Consider the following 22,150-nt stretch of genomic DNA (forward strand, 5'->3'; position numbering starts at 1 on the left):
GGGACACAACAAACTAAATATTAAAGCCCATGTGACCTTCACGAGGTACTAAATCCTTTATCCCAGAATCTGATATTAGAACTGTAGGTCAATGTTTTCTCCTATCAAGGTTGGAGGACGGAATCTTCCTACTCAGGGATCCCTAAGATACACCTTGCACCTCCGACAGGACGGCTACCTGCTGCCTCAAGGGGGTGGAAGGGGGGAACTGTCTTCATCCCATGTGCCCTGAACCTATTCCACTACAGCGCTGCCCATTACATTCAGCCCGGCCTGTTCTGGGAGCAAAGCTCTCCATTCAGGAGGTGCAAACACCTGGAACCGAGAACCAGATGTTCAAAGCATTGATGAGGTCGCAAATGGCCCGATTCACAGAATCGAACCTGCTGGATCTTAAAGACTATTGGCCGGAGCAGTTAGTGACAAACTATTCAGACGAAGATTGGTCGGAACTTATGTCTAACCACGACCACACCTTGCGGGAAGCCCCCACATAAAATACATAAGGCTAGATTCATGATGCTTGCTGGGGGTGCGCCGGGGAGGGATGTGACGTATACCATATCTTCTGTGGACTTGTCTGCACTGGTCCCGTATTGCATGAAATAGGAGTACGCTGCATCTTACCAGTACAGAGGGCATGGAGCGCGGATGCCGGTCTGAAGACAACGGCCATTGTTGAACAGGTACATGTCCTGGCTGAGGGAGATGTGTTCACCCTGCCCCAGGTCAGGGCATGATAGGGGCGGGCAGGAGGGCTTGGTGATGTGGCTTCAATCTCATGGCAGTGGGTGCTTTGTATATTGTTGCTTAAGGAGGTGCCATCAGCAGAATGCCTTTCGACCTTGAGAGATCCCAGAACCCATGGAGGGGTCGATAGAATGACGTGATTGGAGCAGATGCACTCACCATGGTATATTATTTTGAATGCTACTCTTGTACCTTTTCTTCCTTTCATTTGGTCTCTCTCTTTCAAATATACTATCATCCTCTGTCCTAAGAGAAGTCTGAATGGACTCAATTCTTCTGTATTTATTCACACATAATTGTTTCCTTGTAATCCACACAAATGGACACTATGTAAAGAAAGAAACAAAACGAATAGAGAAATAATACAACAACATCAACAACAAAAATGAGCCAACAGTGGTCCCATGGACTGCTGCTTACTCTTAAAAAGGAAACGCAAACATTTAATTTTGTTTTTTTAAACAAATCCTGTTTTCCTTTAAGGAAAATGGGTTGCATAAAAAAAATGTTGACTTATTTAAAAGCAATCACGGACTTGGTGGTCTGTGACCTCAGAAGAGTACCTACCATCCGTGTGATGGCTGGTATTCCTAATGGGTCTCATACTGCGATCTTCCTCTTTAATACTCATGAGGGAGGTCGATTGTCAACTCACTTGGAATCGCAAACACGTTTTTTAAAAAATTGCATACATTAGGAATAGCGATTTCCTAACTACTATTCGGACAGAATAACAATTAGGGAGTCGCTGTTCCTACTGTTAGTACGTCTGGCCCAAAGTGTGAGGTTTTCGGGTGGCCCTTCTGCTCTGCAGGGCTCCAACACTCTTCTCCCAGAAAGAGCAGTCTTCAAAAAACAAAGCACACCTGGTTGTACAAGACTTTAGCTCATCACTACGGGCCATATGTATCCTCAACCTGATTTGCGATTCTTAAATAACAATTTGTTAGCAATCGCTATTTCAGAATCGCAAATTGGGATGTATGTACAAATTCGCAATTTTTTTGCAAATTCTTGTATTCCTTAATTGCGATTTGCAAATTGCGAATCGCAATTAAGGAATACTTTCCCATTTATTTCTATGGGCCAATTTGCATTTTTTTTCGATTCATACATTGCATTCAAGGAATCGCAAAATTTGCGATTCCTTAAATGCAATTGGCAAATAAGGAATCGCAAATTTTGCGATTCCTTGTTTTGCACCAGATTTTCCTTAATACATACTGTGAGACCTGGGGTTACCAGCCCTCAAGGGGGTAGCATGGCACGAGCAGCAAGGCAGCCAGGGGCTTGTGTGTAAAGCAGCTACTTAACGCACACATTCAATGTAAGACACAGTGGCGCAATAATGGAGACCACACCAGAAGTTGTATTTGAAAGAATCAAGATCTTTTATATAAGCTTTCAAATAGAGCGTTGCATTATTAATTCGTCAGCATCACATTGAGACTTTTCATGAATTACGTTCCAGTTACATTTCCTATAAATAGGTGAACATTTCATTAGATTAATAACCCGCTTATCTAGCAGTGAATCACTAACTAACCCCGCCTGTTGTATCAAACTCTCTGACAGGCAACGGGGTAACTGTATTAACCTGGAGGATCCTACAAGAAGCGACTATAGTAATGCATTTGAATATCACATCAGAGCCTCTCATAGACGCTTTTCCTTACAGGTAATACAACATATCGGCAAGTACTTATCAGTTCAACAAGGAACTCCAAAGAACAATGTGACAAGCTTTTCTTCTTGTGAATTCCGGCTGGCTTGCGACCTAGATTAGATCATCAGAATTCTATGGAAGCCCACCTCTGCAAGAAAATTCAGTACAGTGAAGTGAATCTCCCTCTCAATTCAGGCTTGTAAATACGGTGCACTATAACCTTTCAAGCTTGTAAATACGGTGCACTATGAACAGTTCAGCTTACAATTATGTGCTCTCTGAACATTACAGGCTTGTAAATATGGCGCACTATAACATTGCAGACTTGTAGATATGGTGCACTATAACATTGCAGACTTGTAAATATGGTGCACTGTAACATTGCAGTCTTCAACCTCCATACTCTTGAGGCACAATCGAAGGGGGGCCAACAGGGCCCAGTCTCAACTAACCCCGGGGAGGGGCACCTCGGGCCTCCCTCGGCCTACGGCCCTCCTCCCCAGGGGGTTACCTTGTGTTCTTCGGCCCTCCGGGGCCCTTGCGAAGTATCTACTTTGGGGGAAGCAGCTCCGGCCCTGTGTGACGCGGGGGCAGTTCTGGAGCCCCAGCGCCGGGGCGAAGCTGGGCCTGCGTTTGGGGCGACAAGCGGAGGGGGGCTCTCAGGCTCAGCGGCCCCCTCCGATGGAAATGCAGCTCTCTTCAGCCGCCGGGCCGTGTCAGCGAGGCCCGTGGAGACGGCCAAGGTAGGAACAGTGTGGGCCCGGCCGCGGGACCAATCGCGGTGCCAGGAGACGGGGGCGCGGCCAATGACAAGGCCGAACCCCTCGTCACGTGACGAAGGCAGCTTCTGGCTTCAGGCCTAACGAGGCCTGACTAGATTACGCGGCGGCCCTCTCCAAGCTCCGGGGGCCGCCGAGCGACGTCACAGCGCCTCCGCAGCTGTGGGGGCGATCCGGTGCGCTGCGCGGCAGCGGCAGACAGTGACAGGCCCACGCAGCGCTCGGAGTCAGCAGGTGAGCGCTTAGGGTAGATGCAGCGCCTCTCTGACCGGATGATTCCTGAGGGGGAGAAGCGCTTTAAAATGCCAGTGCCTCACTGTAGGACTTCAGCGCTGGAGTCTCGAGGCCACAGTTAAAGCAGGATGGGAGCAATTACTTCACAGCGCTTGGCAGAGTCAATGACTTCACAGTGCTTGGCAGAGTCAATTACTTCACAGCGCTTGACAGGGGCAATTACTTCACAGCGCTTGACAGAGTCGATTACTTCACAGCGCTTGGCAGAGTCAATTACTTCACAGCACTTGACAGGGGCAATTACTTCACAGCGCTTGACCCACAGTTCAGTCAGGGGAATACAGGTCAGCCCAATTGTAGGCAGGGGATGCGCAGGGCAGCACAGTCCAGTACCTGATCCCAGAAAGCAGTCTTCTTGGCGCTTGGATGGCTCTGCGCCCTTGGTTGCTGGTTACTTGAAGTTACTGGGGGGGGGGGGGGGGGGGGGGTGATGAGTTGAGGGCCTGAGGAATTTCTTTTCAGTCACTGCAGATGGTCCCTGGGGTTCCCTACCACTGGGCCAGATCAGGGGGGCTAGCTTGGGACACCTCACCCAGCTTAAGAGGCAGCACCTACATCCTGTCACTCCCAGTAGCATAGGTTCCTCACTAGGCCCTCTCGCCTAAACTCCTGCGTGGGTTCCCCAGGTCAGTGATGCCCCAACTGACTAGAAAGTTTCCCTCCCTTTCCTTATATAGTGTCAGTTGGCAGTTGGCAGTGGCAGTTGGTGCCTCCCCTATTCTGGAAGGTTCCAGGAGCTTCCCTCGGTCTAGCTATGGGCAGGCTGGCAGGCTGGTATGGCAACATTGTTTAAGGGTTCCAGCCAGCTCCTGGCTACTAGAGTGCGCCTATTCAGACCACGCTGCAGTAGCAGGGGTCAGTGGTAGCCATGTTGGGAGAAGAGAGCACCTGCACCCTGGCATTGATTAGCAATGGGAGGGTGCCCAGAGTCCTAAAGCCAACCAAAAGTAGGTGTGAAAAATGAGGCAAGGGCAAAAAATACAGGGAAAGACCACCCTAGGGCTGACAAGTCTAACATATACCAGTTAGCAAATTCGCATTCGCAAATGCCGAAATTCTGCGAATTTCAGCGTTTGCGAATGCAAATTTGCTTGATACATATGGCCCTACATCATCACAGTAGCCATATAATTTATTTTCTTACTGCCACATCTACTTACCTAGACTTTCCTTGCAACTTAGTGCTGAGGTTGAGGGGTGCAATATTTTTGCCACATGATATATAAAGCATGTCATATAGTTATGATGTAGGGAAACTTCCACAGCCATCCAGGGCGAGTGCTCCCAAGGTATGGGATTGTAGTCCCACGTTGGTAGGGCCTATCCCTTCCCAGGGAAGTTTACTGTTCCAAGGCCACTTCCTGTTGCAACCTGTTTCATCCTCCCCTGGTTATCTTTGGTGTTCCTGTTTCTCTGAAATCCTGATTAGTCCTGTGCAATTATATATACATTTCTATGTTTGTGATGCAATTCGTGTATATTCCGGGTGCTTATATATGCTATTAGGGATTGGTCCTTTTCTTTACAATGTTCACTTTTGCCACTGTATAATAATTGGCATTTCTATTTTCCCAGCTTTTTTTGTTCTCTTTGAAAGCTTTCTGACACCAAATAGGTGTGTTTTGAGATCTACTAACAAATACAAATCTTTCAATCTGACCTCTGCTTCCAAAACAGCTCTTTAAATGCACCTTTTAGTTTGCGTTTGAGAAACAGCATCAGACCTGCAAACTTCTTCCATCAAAGAGCCCTAAGTCTCTCCAAAGTATTGCTTAGCTGCACACTCGATAAAACAGATTGATTGTTGCAGACGTTTTTGAAGCAACTCCATAGAAGAGGACTTTTATAAACCGCTCGACTGCTGCACGCATTTCTGCATCACTGCACACTTTTAGAAAACACTTCAATAAATATACAATTGAATAAAAGCGCTCTGTAACTGCACACATGCATGCAATGTTTTGCTGCCTCACTACACACTTTTAGAAAACTTGTCAACTGTACAATGTAATGAAAGTGCTCTGTAACTGCACCCAATTATCAAAGTACATTTTTAGAAAATATATCAGTAACTGTACAATGTAATGAAAGTGTTCTGTGACTGCATGCACCACTGCACACTTTCAGAAAACATCTCGGTAAATCTACAATTGAATGAAAGTGCTCTAACTGCACACATGCATGAAACGCTTTGTTGCATTACTTCAAACTGAAAACATCTCAATAACTGCACAATTATTTCAAAGTGCTCTGTGCACGAATGCATGAACCCGTTGTTGCATTACTGCACACTTTTAGAAAATATATCAGTAACTGTACAATTTAATGAAAGTGCTCAGTAACTGCACACATGCATGATGAGGTTTGCTGCATCACTGCACACCTTTAGAACACATCTCAGTAACTGCTCAATTTAATAAAAGTGCTCTGCAACTGCACACTTGCATTAGACGCTTTGCTGCACCACTGCACACTTTTGGAAACATCTCAGTAACTGTATGATTTAAAGAAAGTGCTCTGTAACTGCACACTTGCATTAGACGCTTTGGTGCATCAATCTACACTTTTAGAAAACATCTCAGGAACTGTACAACTTAATGGAAGTACTCTATAACTGAACATATGCACGAGACGATTTGCTGCATCACTGCACACTTTTATAGAACTTCTCAGTAACTATATATTTAATAAAATCGCTACGTAACTGCACACATGCAGGAAACATTTTTCTGCTTCACTGCACACTTTTAGAAAACCTCTCAGTAACTGTACAATGTAATAAAAGTGCTCTTTAGCTGCACACATGCATGAAAAACTTTGCTGCATCACTGCACACTTTTAGAAAACCTCTCAGTATCTGTACAGTTTAATGAAAGTGCTCCATAACTGCATATATGCAGGAAACACTTTGCTGCATCACTGCACACTGTTAAAAAACATCTCAGTAACTGTAGAATTTAATGAAAGTGCTCTGTAACTGCACACATACAAGAAACGCTTTGGTGCATCACTGCACACTTTTATAAAGCATCTCAGCTGTACAATGTAATAAAGTGGTCTGTAAGTGCACACATGCATGAAAAACTTTGCGGCATCAGTGCACACTTTTAGAAAAAATCTCAGTAACTGTACAAAGTAATAAAAGTGCTCAGTAACTGCACACATGTATGAGAAGGCACCACCACTGTGTACTTTTATAAACACCTCGATGAATACCCACTTGTATTTAACTGCTGAAGAATAATACACACTTTATAAATACATACTTTAATAAACATCTTAATAAGTGCACACTTTCAATAAATCGGTCTGTAACTGCACACCAGCAGTCCTGCAACTGCAAGCTTTTATAAACCAATTCTCTACTGCACATGCCACAAAATAGCTACTTCACTGCACACGTTGATAATGTAGCAGTATAAACTCTTTTAAGCAGCCCTCTAGCTGCATACTGTTATAACAACGCCACTGTAGCTGTACTCTTTTATAAAAGCGCTCAGGTGGCCTCCTTTGTATAAAATCAGTTTCCTCTGTGATTTTATTTGTATGACCGGCTCCTGCTTGTTTGCAGCCCTTGATACAGACCTTTGAAGCATTTGAGGTTCTCAGACACAAGTGTGTGTTCACTGACCCGGCGTATTGTAAGTTGTGGGTCATTCATCGCGACTTCAGCGGCTTTGCATTTATATTTCAATCAGTTGATGGTGAAAAACGCAGAAATAACAGGGGTTTTGGGGGACTGGTGCTCAGCCCTGGGGAGCAGGTTTAGCTGCAGCACTTACTTTCCGGTGATTACGTTTTCATTTCTTTCCATTTTAGGAAATTCCGCTCTCTGAGATTTTGAGCCTGGAACCTGCCAAGAACTTGAGCCTGCAGCCTGCCGGCACCAACCCACACTGCTTTGAGATCACGACAGCCAGCATGGTGTACTACTTCGGCGAGAACCCGCTGAACGCGCCCAGCACGCCTCCCATGAACAATGTCGCGACCAGTGGTGCTGGCTTGGAGGTGGCCCGCATGTGGGAGACGGCCATCCAGCACGCCCTGATGCCCGTGAACCCCAAGGGACTGAGGCCGGGGTCGGTTCATGGGCACCACAGTGAGTTTAGTGGGCCATGGTGGGCTTTGCTTGAAAAGGGGCAGTCACTGAGGAGCAGTGGGCGGGATATAAAGATTAGGACATGTTGACAAGTGTTTTCTGATGCCACGAAGGAGATGCCGGTCTGCAGTCTACCTGCTGGTGCCGTAAAATTGTCACCATTAAGCTGACCTCCCTGGATAATAACGACATTTAGTGGGTAGAGTTTAGTATTGGCTGCGATGGTGCCTACAATCTGCCTCTCAAACAAAAGGAGGCACTGTTGTGTTCCGGCTGCACAAGGTAAGGTGGCAAAGGTGAAGTAGTAGGCCAAATCCATGGTCCTGGAAGAGGTCATCATCATCCCAATAGAAGGGGAATCTGATGTATCCCTCTCTGGTATGGGTGGAAGACAGTGACACTGACTGCCAAGTTGTAAGTAGCTTGCTCAAGTGCTCTGCCTCACAGGCATCACCTCAGACCATGCAAATGCCTTATTTTTTTGCCACGGGTTGCATGCCCTCGCCTTCTTTTGGTCCAGGTCATCCGGTTGGCAGCCCCCACTAGTGTTGGCTAATGCCGAGTCGAATGTGTGGCGACTGCCTCTTGCCCTCTCACTCCTTACTCTATTGCAGGGATGGCAGTGCCCCATTCGGGCGACAATAGTTTGTCAAATATCTCATGAATGGCTTTGTTAAGTCTGTGTTAAGTCTGTATTGGCTTGACAACTGTTCGAGAATTCCTCCCAAATGGAATCTGTTTTTATATTTACCTAGTGTGGTCCTCACCACAAGGCGGCAAGCTCTTCACTGGTAACAAATAAGAGCTAACATTACCCAGCAGAAGCTCTGCCCATAACCCATAAAGTTTAAAAGATACTTGTGATTTTCCATAATACAAAATTATACCGTACCCGATTCTGTAAAATGCCCCCAGAAACCACGTGGATCCCTGGCATGTTCATTTGTAAGTGTGTGGGCAACTTATCTTAAAAAGGCCCTTTCACTTTTCAAGAGGTAAAAGTTGTCTTAAAGCCAGGTCTGTTTTTATTCTACACTTGGCAGATAATGTACAATACAACCAAAAAGAGGAAGAAGAAGAAAGGTAATAATGTATTATGAATTAAGTAAAACAATCCAGTTAAAAGGGTCACTGTTACTGAAAAACAATACAACTTACAGAGTTCAATGAAAGATTGTTCAGTAAATAGAAACAAAAATAGCCTCTGGTCCACTTCAATTGCAAAGCAGGCTGATGATTCAGGACAAGAGGGGCTTACAAAAAGTGTAGTATTTATTTATACCATGCGCTTCACCCCTCAATTGTAGCAAAGCGTCGTCCATACATTTAGCTAGTTTCACTGCCATTTGGGGATCTTACCTGCTCCAATGCAAATCTCAAAACCTTTTTGATGAAAAGTGGCCTTAGCCATTTTCGTCGCTCGAGAAAGAAAGTCTGAGCAAAGACGCAGAGTGTGGACTAGTGTTGTAAGTAGGCCTGGGTGTGAAATTCTTCTCCGCTTGCGGAGTTTGCAGAGTTTTTCCCGCTCCGCTTAGCGCGTAGAGTATCAAAAAACTCTGCTTCGCATAGCTGACTTTTTTCCTCACTCGCGCTTCCCAAATTTAACTTCGCAAGCGAGGAAAATCTTACTTTAGACTACTGACCGGTGTCATTTCTCAACACGGGCGGTCTCGGATGGTCGCTACTGTTTGCGTTGAGAAACCTTCCATTTGCGTTGAGGAAGCTGCCGCTCGAGTAGATCATCTACTCGAGCAGCAGAAGGAAGCGGCGCCCTCTTGCGCTGCACATGGTGCTGTTGGTACTAATTTTCTAGCAACGGACAAACATCCGCCTCTAAAAATCTGCTTGAACGGCGCAACCAAATGCCACTAGCGGAACTCCGCGTGCCCCGGCAGAGTTTTTTGGTCACTTCTCAGAGTTCGGCATAGCGGAACTCCACGAACTCCGCCCAGCCCTAGTATCAAGCCTCGTGCCCTAGAGGCGGCAGCATTAACAACCTTCGAATGATGTCCACGCGCATCTAAACTCCATTAAAGGAGTGCATAGGAACGCATCTACGGATAAAGCTATGTCTCATCGTTTTGGCCAAGAGAAACAAAAGATCATTTAGGCAGTTTCATTTCTGATAAACTCATGACAATGTCATCTAAATGGTTTTGTGCTCAAATTCTCAGTGCCCCTTACAACAGATAAAGCTCTGTTTTTTGCCAGCAGTTTAAAACATCCTTTGGAAGTTGACGCCTTTTATAATGCTGCAAGGTTTAGAGTGCACTGTGTGTAATTTAAATATCTTGGCCAGAATGAATGTATAGCAGGAACAGTTGAAGAACATGCCAAACGCTGGCTCTCAAAGTATATTGTAGTGCATGCAAAAAGAATAGCAATTGAAGAAATAACACAAACTATCACACTATTATGCAGCACTTGAAACAACCCTGGGTGTAGGCAACACTCTGCAACACCCTTCTACCCAGACAGACCGTTTGTCCAGACGTGAGCATTTACACTGTGTGCTGCACTCTTTTACTCTGATCCAAGTGTTTACATTAGGTACATGACTCATTTATTCGGAGCAGGGTGTTTATAGTGTGAACAGCTCTCCTGATCGGAGGCCAGAATCTTTACAGTGTGATCATCACTCCTGTTCACAGACCTGGGTGTTTACAACTCAGACCTGGGAGTTTACAATGTGTATATCACTCCTCATCTGACTCACCTGACTCTATATTTACAGTGTGACCAGCACTCCTATTCCCAGAACTTAGGGGCATATTTACAAGGGGATTGCACCTCCGGAGCATCACTTTTTTCGACGTTCCGGTGGTGCAACGCCCTGTTCCATATTTACAAAGTGGCGGTGAGCATGCAGTACACATCGAAGTAGCAAATCGCCGTATTGATTTTTTTTTGTGCAGGAAAGGATACCTTCCTGCACATGAACAATCATCCCTGTGACACAGGCACCCCTCCACTATGGTGCAAGGGTGTCTGTGTTGGCGCTAGGCAGGTTTTTTAATGCCTGCCAAGGAAAAACACGGGGTGCACTGTATTACTGTAAATACAGCGCATCCCTGCATTTTTTAAATGGCACAGCCCAGCACTATAAATTTGGCTCTGTGCTGCCCCATTTCCTTGTACATATGCTTATATGTTCTGGGAATAGGAGTGCTGTTCACACTGTAAACACTGAGGCTTAAGAACAGGGGCGCTAATTTGTTGTTTGTACGAGGCAACTTTAATGCCACTCTTAGATGACATCATTGCCCAGCAGTGACAGCTCTAGTCAAGGACATGGAGAGTCTTCAACTCGTCCAACTTGTTCTCGCCCCCACACACAGATTAGGGCATACACTCGATCTAGTGTTCGCCAACATGGCTTTTGTGGAAACTTTACCCCCAATTCCTCTGTTGTGATCAGATCATCTGGCCATCCCTATAAGCTTATCCCATGTTAGGACACCAATAAATCATGCCCTTGCTCCCATGTGGGCAGAACGATGGCCTAAGGTGACCCCTTAGAGGGTTAGTTAAGCCCTCAACAAAAGACGTCTGACTTTTGACTGCTCTGTCGACAAAGCCAGCAGTCCATTTGATGGCCGGCTTAGAGGAGCACTTGATCAAATTGCCCCTATCATAAGATAGCCGCACGCAGAAATAAACCATCAGCAGGATGGTTCAGAAATAAACTCTCAGTCCTTAAAAAGAAATGTAAGAGGCTTGAGCGCCTTCGGCTCAGAGCCTACGATGCAGGCTGCAAAGCTGAGTACAAGGTAGCTTTGAAAACCTATCACCTGCACATGAACCAGCCCCGACGAGAATATTATTATATGAAAATCTCCACTTCCTATAACTCCTCTTGAGAAATCTTTTTAATTGTGCAATCTCCCACCTCGCTATCTTCTGTCTCGCCCTCCTCTCTTCCGTCTGAAGAGAGGTACAATGCCCTGGCCTAAATTTTCTATGAAAAGGTTGAAAACATCTACACCTCCTTTTCGGTGGAAGCCATAAACGACCCTCAGCTAGCGTCATGGTTTGACACCTCGGTGGACAGTGTCAATCTCAAGCATTTCGGCCCCATCCAACTTTAGGAGCTTGCTTCCCTTTGCACGGCCGCCAAATCTGGATCCCCAGTTGACCTCATCTCTCCCTCCATCTTGGAGCAGGGCTGCGAAAATATTCAGCGGGTACTATATGAACTCATCAACCTCTCTCTGTCCGCCGGATGTGTCCCACAGCAGTGGAAACATGCCATGGTGGTAACCCTTCTAAAGAAGCCCCTACGTGAACTGCTAAGTTGGAAGATTATTGACCTATTTCTCTGTTTCCTCTATTCTGCTGTTGCTGAGAAGCAGCTCTTCAGCTATCTGGAGTCCAACAATCTCTTGCACAGGACTCAATCTGGCTTCTGCCCCTTCTACATTACCCAAATCCGCCTTGCTGCTGGCCTCTGAGGTGGCTTGTTGGACCAGGGAGTAGGGTGACACGGCGGCCATCTTGATGCCAGACCTCAGTGGTGCCTCTGACACCGGCTCTGAAATTGAGGCATTGGCGGCAATGTTTTGTGCTGGCTGACCTCATTCTTGCATGGATTTGTATTTCAGGTCTCTAAAAACCCTTTAACTTGATGGTGCGCCCCTTGCAGCAGGGATTTCCGGAGCGCTCTTCACACAGCCCAACCCTTTTCAATGTATTTGTCCGCCCCCTGGCAGAGGTCAATGAGAAACATTTGGGGGGAATTCAAAGGTCAATTATACCATCAGACCCAGGGAACTTCCATGGGGAGCACCATGGCCCCTAGTGCAGCCTGTTTGTACATGGCCTCTTTTGAAGAGGAATTCATTTTAAACGACTCCAACCCATACCAGAAAAATCTATGCCTCTAGAAGAGGTTTATAGATGATATCATCATCTTCTGGCAAGGCAATGTGGATACACGTAATGGTTTCTGCGTGTGGAATAATACTTTGAATCCTTGATAAGGCTAGATAATGGTACCTTGAGCACAACAATATATAGGAAGCGAAGGGATCGCAACAGCCTTCTACTGTTCAGTAGTTGCCATCCGCGTGCCCTTAAAGAGACTCTCCCTGTGGGACAGTTTCTGAGACTCTGCAGAAATTGTAGCCAACTGGAGGACTATAAAACAGAAGCAGAAACATTGGCAAAAAGCCTTGCACGACGTGAATAACCCGCACACCGATTGCCCTTTCAAAAAACTGAGCAAGAAACAATAACAGGGAGGCTCTATTAGAGCCCAGACAAAAAGCAGAACCAGAGATGTTGACATGTGTTACGACATATACCCCAGCCTCTATCAGGATTAAAAATGCCATCAGGAAACATTGGGGCATATTAAATACTGGGAGCATGACCCTTGAACAACCACGCTTTGCCTTTAAACAATCAAAGACTCTGAAAGACATACTGATCCATACCAGGCCTCAGACACGAACGGTTAACACACAAAGACAGCAGTGGGACCTTCCACCAGTCCAGGGTCACTACCCGTGCAGCACTTGCACAGTCTGCGCCCTCACAACTGTGACTAAGAATATCATCTTCAATGCCACCTTCACACGAGAATTGCATAAACACACAAATTGTAATACAACAAATTGCATGTATATGATTACGTGTCCCTGCAATCTCAGATACATAGGGATGACTACACGTCCGGTCAAAGTGAGAATCACGGAACATCGAAGTAATTTCCGGTGTCATAAAGTGAATACCAAAATGTGCACACACTTCTTTAACACCCAACATTCACCAACCTCTTTTTGTTGGGTAATTCTTGAAACACTCACTAAAATCACCAAAGAAGCTTTGTTTTACAAAGAACAAAAATGGGTGCATCGTCTGTCTTCTGACAGACAAGGACTGAATGAGGACATTCCTTGGAGCGCTTTAAGCACTTAAAAACTCCCTTGGAATAGCATCTTATCACTGCATCGCTGACACCTATTGCCCGTCATTTAAACCCAGTACACTAAGATTCACTTTTAGGTGATATTATATATTGGGGATGCTTTGCCGGACATGATATTGAAGCTTTATTGTTTTTTTATCCACTCCAAAATGGCCCCCAAGCTTTCCATAGATTTCAAAATGGCCCCCATCCTCCTTTTCTTCTCTTTACCATGAACGGAGGATGCGCCAAACTCACGATGGTTGCCAACTAATATTACCCTTATAAACTCAATACATAACTTATTAGGTTACTCTCCTATCTGCATTTCACACAGTGCGGGCAGAACAATATATATCTTCAGTAGCCTCACGACCGCTCACCATGTATATACTTTTTATTGAAAATGAGGTGGAAGCCCGGGCGGTCGAGTATTTTATTAATTACACAACCTCCAAAACCCTGCACCTGATCGCGGTTGTTTTCAGAGCCTTCAGATTTAGAAACTGACTGGCTGCTCAAGATGGGGTACCCACTCCAAGATGGCGCCAGCAGTATAGAGAACAGCACAATGGCTGTTCTCACTCACGCGAACGGTCCATCAGCAGCTGGTAGCAATGAGGAGTTAACGAGGAGGAGCAGCAGGTATTTAAACATGGCTTTTTCACTACACCATACCTCCCGGTCCCGACAGCAGTAGGTAGGTGCTTGGACACATTGCGTACTATGCAAACATGAGTACTATGGTAACCTTTATGGTCTGTTGATGTTCTGCACTCCCAACCCCTGTTAAAGGGTTCCCAGCCAGTTTAAAACATTCAACGAGGTAGACATATCCCCACCTCCTCTCCCTTTTTGGTTTCTTTAGCCCAACTTCAGTAACAAACATGAAGCTTGGGTAGGTCCACCATAACCGGGATCACTGTTTAATGCTGTGGGCAATGTTAATGAACTACCCCTGAATGATGTGCACTTCTCTATGTGCCAGATAGCGTGATGTATCATCGTGTCAGTGTATGTTCTAAGGAGGCCCACATATCTAATCCTCTAGTCTATCCAATTAAAACACTATTAACTTCGCAACCTGGCAGCTTTTCACTGTTCCTTTTAATCTGCACACCCCTGTAGTATATCGGGAAGTTCCTCATATCTTAACCTACCGGGGATTGATGAAGCAGTAGTATATCTCAATTAGGGTGAGTCTTGTGCTCTTTCTGCGGATTTTTGTTTTTAATACACAGATTTGGTCAATACACACATGAGCAATAATGTGACCACCTCAATACTTGGCACCTGGTGTTATTATACCTACAACACCTCACCATTGTTTGCTGTGATTTAGACACACAGGGAATAGGACAGTAGTGTTTGATACTTGTGATATTTGTTTGACATCATACATTAATATGTGATTTTTTATCCATAATAGGTAGAACCAGTACTACCAGTCATTAGACAGAGTAAGTCATGGTGGCTTAAATCCCAAATATTCATTCATTATTGTTTTCCAGTCCACCTTAGTGTAGATAGTTTTTAGGTCCTGTCCTATTAATCTGGCAAGCGATAATTGGACGAGAGTATAGAGGGCAAACCAAGCTCTGAAACCACCAGGCGGATTACGTCGAGTGCATGTGCTCGTGCACGCGCTTGCCATTTGCTCCCCGAGCCGCCTGCCTCCGAGAGCTTCACTTCAAAGGGACGCTCGCCCCGCCCACACAATGCCGAGAGCCTGCGCTTCCCTCCCGCTTGGCCTCACTTCTCCTCCCCCCTATTTACATCCCTTACATCCCTGCTTCACAGTAGAAAGGAATGCGCATTTCCCGGCCGCTTTTAATTTCATTTCGCTGCCACTTTACTGTGTCCTTTGTTGTCTTTCTTTCTCTCAATCTGTGCCCCCCCACTCACCCTCTCTTCCCAACCTCGCCCTCTCTTCCCACCCTCACCCTATCTTTAATTTTACTATTAACTTCTCTCTGACCCCTTGTCTCCTATTCCCTTCCCCCTCGTGCATGTCTGCCTCACCGCCCCTCTCCAGGCGCTCATGTCTCCCTCGACTCCTCCTTTCTACCAGCCTCCCTCTTTCCCTCTGTTTCCCGTCATCTTTTCTCGCATGCATCTCTCTAACCCCCCTTCCCCTCATCTTTCCAGATGTGTGTCCCCCTCTCATGTCTCTTTCTGTTGCCCTCTGTCTCACTCAGCCCTTCTCTCATCCTTCCTGTTTTGTTCTCCCTTCATTTCGTTATGCCCCTCTTTCCCTTATGCCACCTCTCATCTCTGTTATGCCTGCACGTGAGGATACTGACAGCATCAACACGGGCCCTCGGCCTCTTTCCAGCTCGGATTCATGCACAGCGGGGATGGCTGCAATGCCAGCGTCTCCGCTACTGGCAAACGCTGCAGGCCGCATTGCAGTCCATCGTTTTTCGCCCACTATGTCACTCGACAGACACCAGCACGTGCACAGCAGCTTTGGAGCTGCCCCGTCCAGCCCCAGCGGGCAGGCCAGGGCTTCTCTGGATGGGAAACAAGCCACTGCTGACCGTTCCAGCCCAAGTCTGCCCGGCCAGGGGGTGGTGCCCGAGTTCTGTGGCAAGATGACCGGTGCTTAATTGGTTTCCGGTGCTGAGAGATAAGCAAAATGGCAGTTTATGAATACAGTATGCATTCAAAATGACTAATACCTGCCCCCCCAGACTATGGTTTAGCTATGGGGACTTGGAATAAAGAGCACTTGCTACCCAAAATATGCACTAATGTGAAATAGAACCTCTGGTAAAAAGTACACCATCATGAAGTTACCTATTGGAGTTTTTGGTCGGGAGGGGGAACATGCCTTTATGCATTGGGGTGTAGAGGAATGACTTGGCAAACTGGATGACTAGCTTATTGCAAGAGACTGAGTGTTTTAAGGTTTACATCACTCTACTGCCCTCACTCTACCGCCCTCACTCTACCACTCTACCACTCTACCACCTCCACTCTACCACCCTCACTCTACCAATCTACTGCCCTCACTCTACCTCCCTGACTCTACCACTCTACTGCCTTCACTCTACCTCCCTGACTCTACCACTCTACCGTCTTCACTCTATCGCCCTCACTCTACCACCCTCACTCTACCAATCTAGTGCCCTCACTCTACCTCCCTGACTCTACCACTCTACTGCCTTCACTCTACCTCCCTGACTCTACCACTCTACTGCCTTCACTCTACCTCCCTGACTCTACCACTCTACTGCCCTCACTCTACCTCCCTGACTCTACCACTCTACTGCCTTCACTCTACCTCCCTGACTCTACCACTCTACCGTCTTCACTCTACCACCCCAACTCTACCACCCTCACTCTACCAATCTACTGCCCTCACTCTACCTCCCTAACTCTACCACTCTACTGCCTTCACTCTACCTCCCTGACTCTACCACTCTACCGTCTTCACTCTACCACCCCCACTCTACCACCCTCACTCTACCACTCTACTGCCTTCACTCTACCTCCCTGACTCTACCACTCTACTGCCCTCACTCTACCTCCCTGACTCTACCACTCTACTGCCTTCACTCTACCTCCCTGACTCTACCACTCTACCCTCTTCACTCTACCACCCCCACTCTACCACCCTCACTCTACCAATCTACTGCCCTCACTCTACCGCCCTCACTATACCACTCTACCGCCCTCACTCTACCACTCTACCGTACTCACTCTACCGCCCTCATTCTACCACTCTACCGCCCTCACTCTACCACTCTACCGCCCTCACGCTACCGCCCTCACTCTACTGCCCTCACTCTACTGCCCTCCTCTACTGCCCTCACTCTACCACTCTATCGCCCTCACGCTACCGCCCTCACTCTACCGCCCTCACTCTACCGCCCTCACTCTACCGCCCTCACTCTACTGCCCTCACTCTACTGCCCTCACTCTACCACTCTACCGCCCTCACTCTACCACTCTACCGCCCTCGCTCTACCGCCCTCTCTACCACTCTACTGCCCTCACTCTACCGCCCTCACTCTACCACTATACCGCCCTCACTCTACCACTCTACCGCCCTCACTCTACCACTCTACCGCCCTCACTCTACCGCCCTCACTCTAACACTCTACCGCACTCATTCCCTCACTCTACTGCCCTCACTCTACCACTCTACTGCCCTTACGCCCTCACTCTACCGCCCTCACTCTACCACTGTACCACCCTCATGCCCTCACTCTACCTCCCTCACTCTACCACTCTACCGCCCTCATGCCCTCACTCTACCACTCTACCACCTCCACTCTACCACCCTCACTCTACCAATCTACTGCCCTCACTCTACCTCCCTGACTCTACCACTCTACTGCCTTCACTCTACCTCCCTGACTCTACCACTCTACCGTCTTCACTCTATCGCCCTCACTCTACCACCCTCACTCTACCAATCTACTGCCCTCACTCTACCTCCCTGACTCTACCACTCTACTGCCTTCACTCTACCTCCCTGACTCTACCACTCTACTGCCTTCACTCTACCTCCCTGACTCTACCACTCTACTGCCCTCACTCTACCTCCCTGACTCTACCACTCTACTGCCTTCACTCTACCTCCCTGACTCTACCACTCTACCGTCTTCACTCTACCACCCCCACTCTACCACCCTCACTCTACCAATCTACTGCCCTCACTCTACCTCCCTGACTCTACCACTCTACTGCCTTCACTCTACCTCCCTGACTCTACCACTCTACCGCCTTCACTCTATCGCCCTCACTCTACCACTCTACCCCCCTCACGTGCTCATTCTACGACTCTACCGCCCTCACTATACCACTCTACCGCCCTCACTCTACCACTCTACCGTACTCACTCTACCGCCCTCATTCTACCACTCTACCGCCCTCACTCTACCACTCTACCGCCCTCACGCTACCGCCCTCACTCTACTGCCCTCACTCTACTGCCCTCCTCTACTGCCCTCACTCTACCACTCTATCGCCCTCACGCTACCGCCCTCACTCTACCGCCCTCACTCTACCGCCCTCACTCTACCGCCCTCACTCTACTGCCCTCACTCTACTGCCCTCACTCTACCACTCTACCGCCCTCACTCTACCACTCTACCGCCCTCGCTCTACCGCCCTCTCTACCACTCTACTGCCCTCACTCTACCGCCCTCACTCTACCACTCTACCGCCCTCACTCTACCACTCTACCGCCCTCACTCTACCACTCTACCGCCCTCACTCTACCGCCCTCACTCTAACACTCTACCGCACTCATTCCCTCACTCTACTGCCCTCACTCTACCACTCTACTGCCCTTACGCCCTCACTCTACCGCCCTCACTCTACCACTGTACCACCCTCATGCCCTCACTCTACCTCCCTCACTCTACCACTCTACCGCCCTCATGCCCTCACTCTACCACTCTACCACCTCCACTCTACCACCCTCACTCTACCAATCTACTGCCCTCACTCTACCTCCCTGACTCTACCACTCCACTGCCTTCACTCTACCTCCCTGACTCTACCACTCTACCGTCTTCACTCTATCGCCCTCACTCTACCACCCTCACTCTACCAATCTACTGCCCTCACTCTACCTCCCTGACTCTACCACTCTACTGCCTTCACTCTACCTCCCTGACTCTACCACTCTACTGCCTTCACTCTACCTCCCTGACTCTACCACTCTACTGCCCTCACTCTACCTCCCTGACTCTACCACTCTACTGCCTTCACTCTACCTCCCTGACTCTACCACTCTACCGTCTTCACTCTACCACCCCCACTCTACCACCCTCACTCTACCAATCTACTGCCCTCACTCTACCTCCCTGACTCTACCACTCTACTGCCTTCACTCTACCTCCCTGACTCTACCACTCTACCGCCTTCACTCTATCGCCCTCACTCTACCACTCTACCCCCCTCACGTGCTCATTCTACGACTCTACCGCCCTCACTATACCACTCTACCGCCCTCACTCTACCACTCTACCGTACTCACTCTACCGCCCTCATTCTACCACTCTACCGCCCTCACTCTACCACTCTACCGCCCTCACGCTACCGCCCTCACTCTACTGCCCTCACTCTACTGCCCTCCTCTACTGCCCTCACTCTACCACTCTATCGCCCTCACGCTACCGCCCTCACTCTACCGCCCTCACTCTACCGCCCTCACTCTACCGCCCTCACTCTACTGCCCTCACTCTACTGCCCTCACTCTACCACTCTACCGCCCTCACTCTACCACTCTACCGCCCTCGCTCTACCGCCCTCTCTACCACTCTACTGCCCTCACTCTACCGCCCTCACTCTACCACTCTACCGCCCTCACTCTACCACTCTACCGCCCTCACTCTACCACTCTACCGCCCTCACTCTACCGCCCTCACTCTAACACTCTACCGCACTCATTCCCTCACTCTACTGCCCTCACTCTACCACTCTACTGCCCTTACGCCCTCACTCTACCGCCCTCACTCTACCACTGTACCACCCTCATGCCCTCACTCTACCTCCCTCACTCTACCACTCTACCGCCCTCATGCCCTCACTCTACCACTCTACTGCCTTCACTCTACCACTCTACCGCCCTCACTCGGCCACTTTACCGCCCTCACTCTACCAGACTCACGCCCTCACTTTACTGCCTTCACTCTACCACTCTACCGCCCTCACTCTATCTAGCTATCGCCCTCCCTCCCTCACTCTATCTATCTATCGCCCTCACGCTATCTATCGCCCTCACTCTATCTATCTATCTTTCAACCTTACTCTATCTATCTTTCGCCCTCACTCTATCTATCTATCTTTCGCCCTCACTCTATCTTTCACCCTCCCTCTAGCTATCTATCGCTCTCCCTCTAGCTATCTATCACCCTCACTCAATCCATCGCCCTTCCTCTAGCTATCTTTCGCCCTCCCTCTAGCTATCTTTCGCCCTCCCTCTAGCTATCTATCGCCCTCACTCTATCTATCTATCGCACCACCACTGCATCACTCAGGGGTACCACAACATCACACAGGGGCACCACAACAGCACTATGCGTTACCACAGCATCACTGAACGCCATGGGCATCACTCATCGCCACCACAACATCACTCAGCGCCACCACAGTATCAATCTGTGCAACTATTCAACAATAACTGGTTCAAATATTTTCTCTCAATGTTTCAAGCTTTATTACAAATGTCACAAAAAGATGTTAATATTTCACTTCTGTTCTTGGATTTTCATCACAATAAAATACACTGAACATAATCTTCACAAAAAGTTATTTACAAAAGTTTAAGCTATTGCCATTATAAATTACAATAACTTTTATTTAAGTATTAATTATTTAAAAAAATAAAAGCCATTGTTATTTGTAATATCAATACATTAAAGTCACGTAAATACAAAACATGTTGCATTACAAATGCTATAGGTGTCACATTTGCAAAAGATAAAAGTATTGGCATTGTAAATGACAAAGCTATTAATTTAGCTATTTTCAAAACCAACACATAAATAAAATATTTGTCATTTACAAGTCCAATAGCTCAAACTTTCCTAATGCGTGACCTATTGCATTGCAAATGCTTGTTAACTTTAGGTCCTGACGAATCGCCTCAAGACTTGTAGAATTGCGAAGAAACATGTTGACCAACCACACGGAAGGGCGCCACACCTAAGACATTAACTTAGCATTGCGCCTTTCTCTTTATTTTAATCAGGGTAGGAGACCCCACAATTAACGTTATTTTTGCCGGTACTCCCAATCCTGTTTTAGCTCACATAAACATCACACACCACTTATTCATCTACACTCACTAAATCTCTCAACCCCACGGCACAAAACAGCTATTTGGAAAAAGATATCCGCCAAAGTGCCCCTCATCGGGGGCCCGTCTGGCATTGCAGCGCCGGCCAGACGAGGAGCAGCCCGATGATGAAGAATGACACCCTGCTGGGTGTGTGAGGGCATTACATTCCAAGAAATGGATTCCCATCTCTTTGACTCTGTAGCCTACCGTCCTTTGTGTATTGCTCAATTCTAGATCATTCAGGAACAGCACAACTTTAATTTTCAGAGGTCATTGAGTGACATAGTTTTCCATTATTTCATACTCCGATGGCAAACAGATTGTTATCACTCTATAACAGAACAGCAACTCCGGCCTCCTCCCTTCGCCTATGCCTGTCAAAAGTAGTGCATGGATGGACTCAAACTGTTTAAAACTAAATGCCGGGAAGATGGAGGAAGAATTGATTCTAGGCAAGCACCTCATCATGTGGTCGAATGCATGGTGATCTGATAGCCTTGGCCCTCTGCCCCTTCCAAGCCCAAGGGTACGACTCTGGGCATCTTGTTCGACGGAAAACTCTCCTTCGATGCCCAGATTACTGTGCTCACAGGCAAACAGTTTAGGATGGTGAGATCCATGAGGAAAATTCTACCTCTCCTCCCTGAATCCACCCAAAAAACAGTGGTCCAGGCGCTATTGGTATCCAGGCTGCACTACTGCAATGTTCTCTATATGGGTGTATCCCAATCCCGCCTGAACAGACTTCAACGGGTCCAGAATGCAGCTGCTCGGGCACTGCTCAAGCTACCCAAGCGGGCCTCTATCAGTCCTGCACTGAGAAGCTGTACTGGCTTGCCTTCAAGGCGCTCTA

The 22,150-nt window shown here is 47.5% G+C and overlaps 1 protein-coding gene across 1 annotated transcript in view; it reads left to right on the plus strand.

Annotated features, from left to right (window-relative positions):
- Positions 1-22,150, plus strand: part of PRKD1 (protein kinase D1) — a 929,258-nt gene that overhangs the window by 759,535 nt on the left and 147,573 nt on the right. The window contains exon 10 of the mRNA XM_086936991.1: positions 7,309-7,588. Within this exon, the coding sequence (XP_086793117.1) occupies positions 7,309-7,588 (280 nt within the window). The remainder of the gene's footprint in view (positions 1-7,308; positions 7,589-22,150) is intronic.

The sequence above is a fragment of the Lissotriton vulgaris genome, chromosome 9 (assembly GCF_964263255.1).
Source record: "Lissotriton vulgaris chromosome 9, aLisVul1.2, whole genome shotgun sequence".
Taxonomy (NCBI): domain Eukaryota; kingdom Metazoa; phylum Chordata; class Amphibia; order Caudata; family Salamandridae; genus Lissotriton; species Lissotriton vulgaris.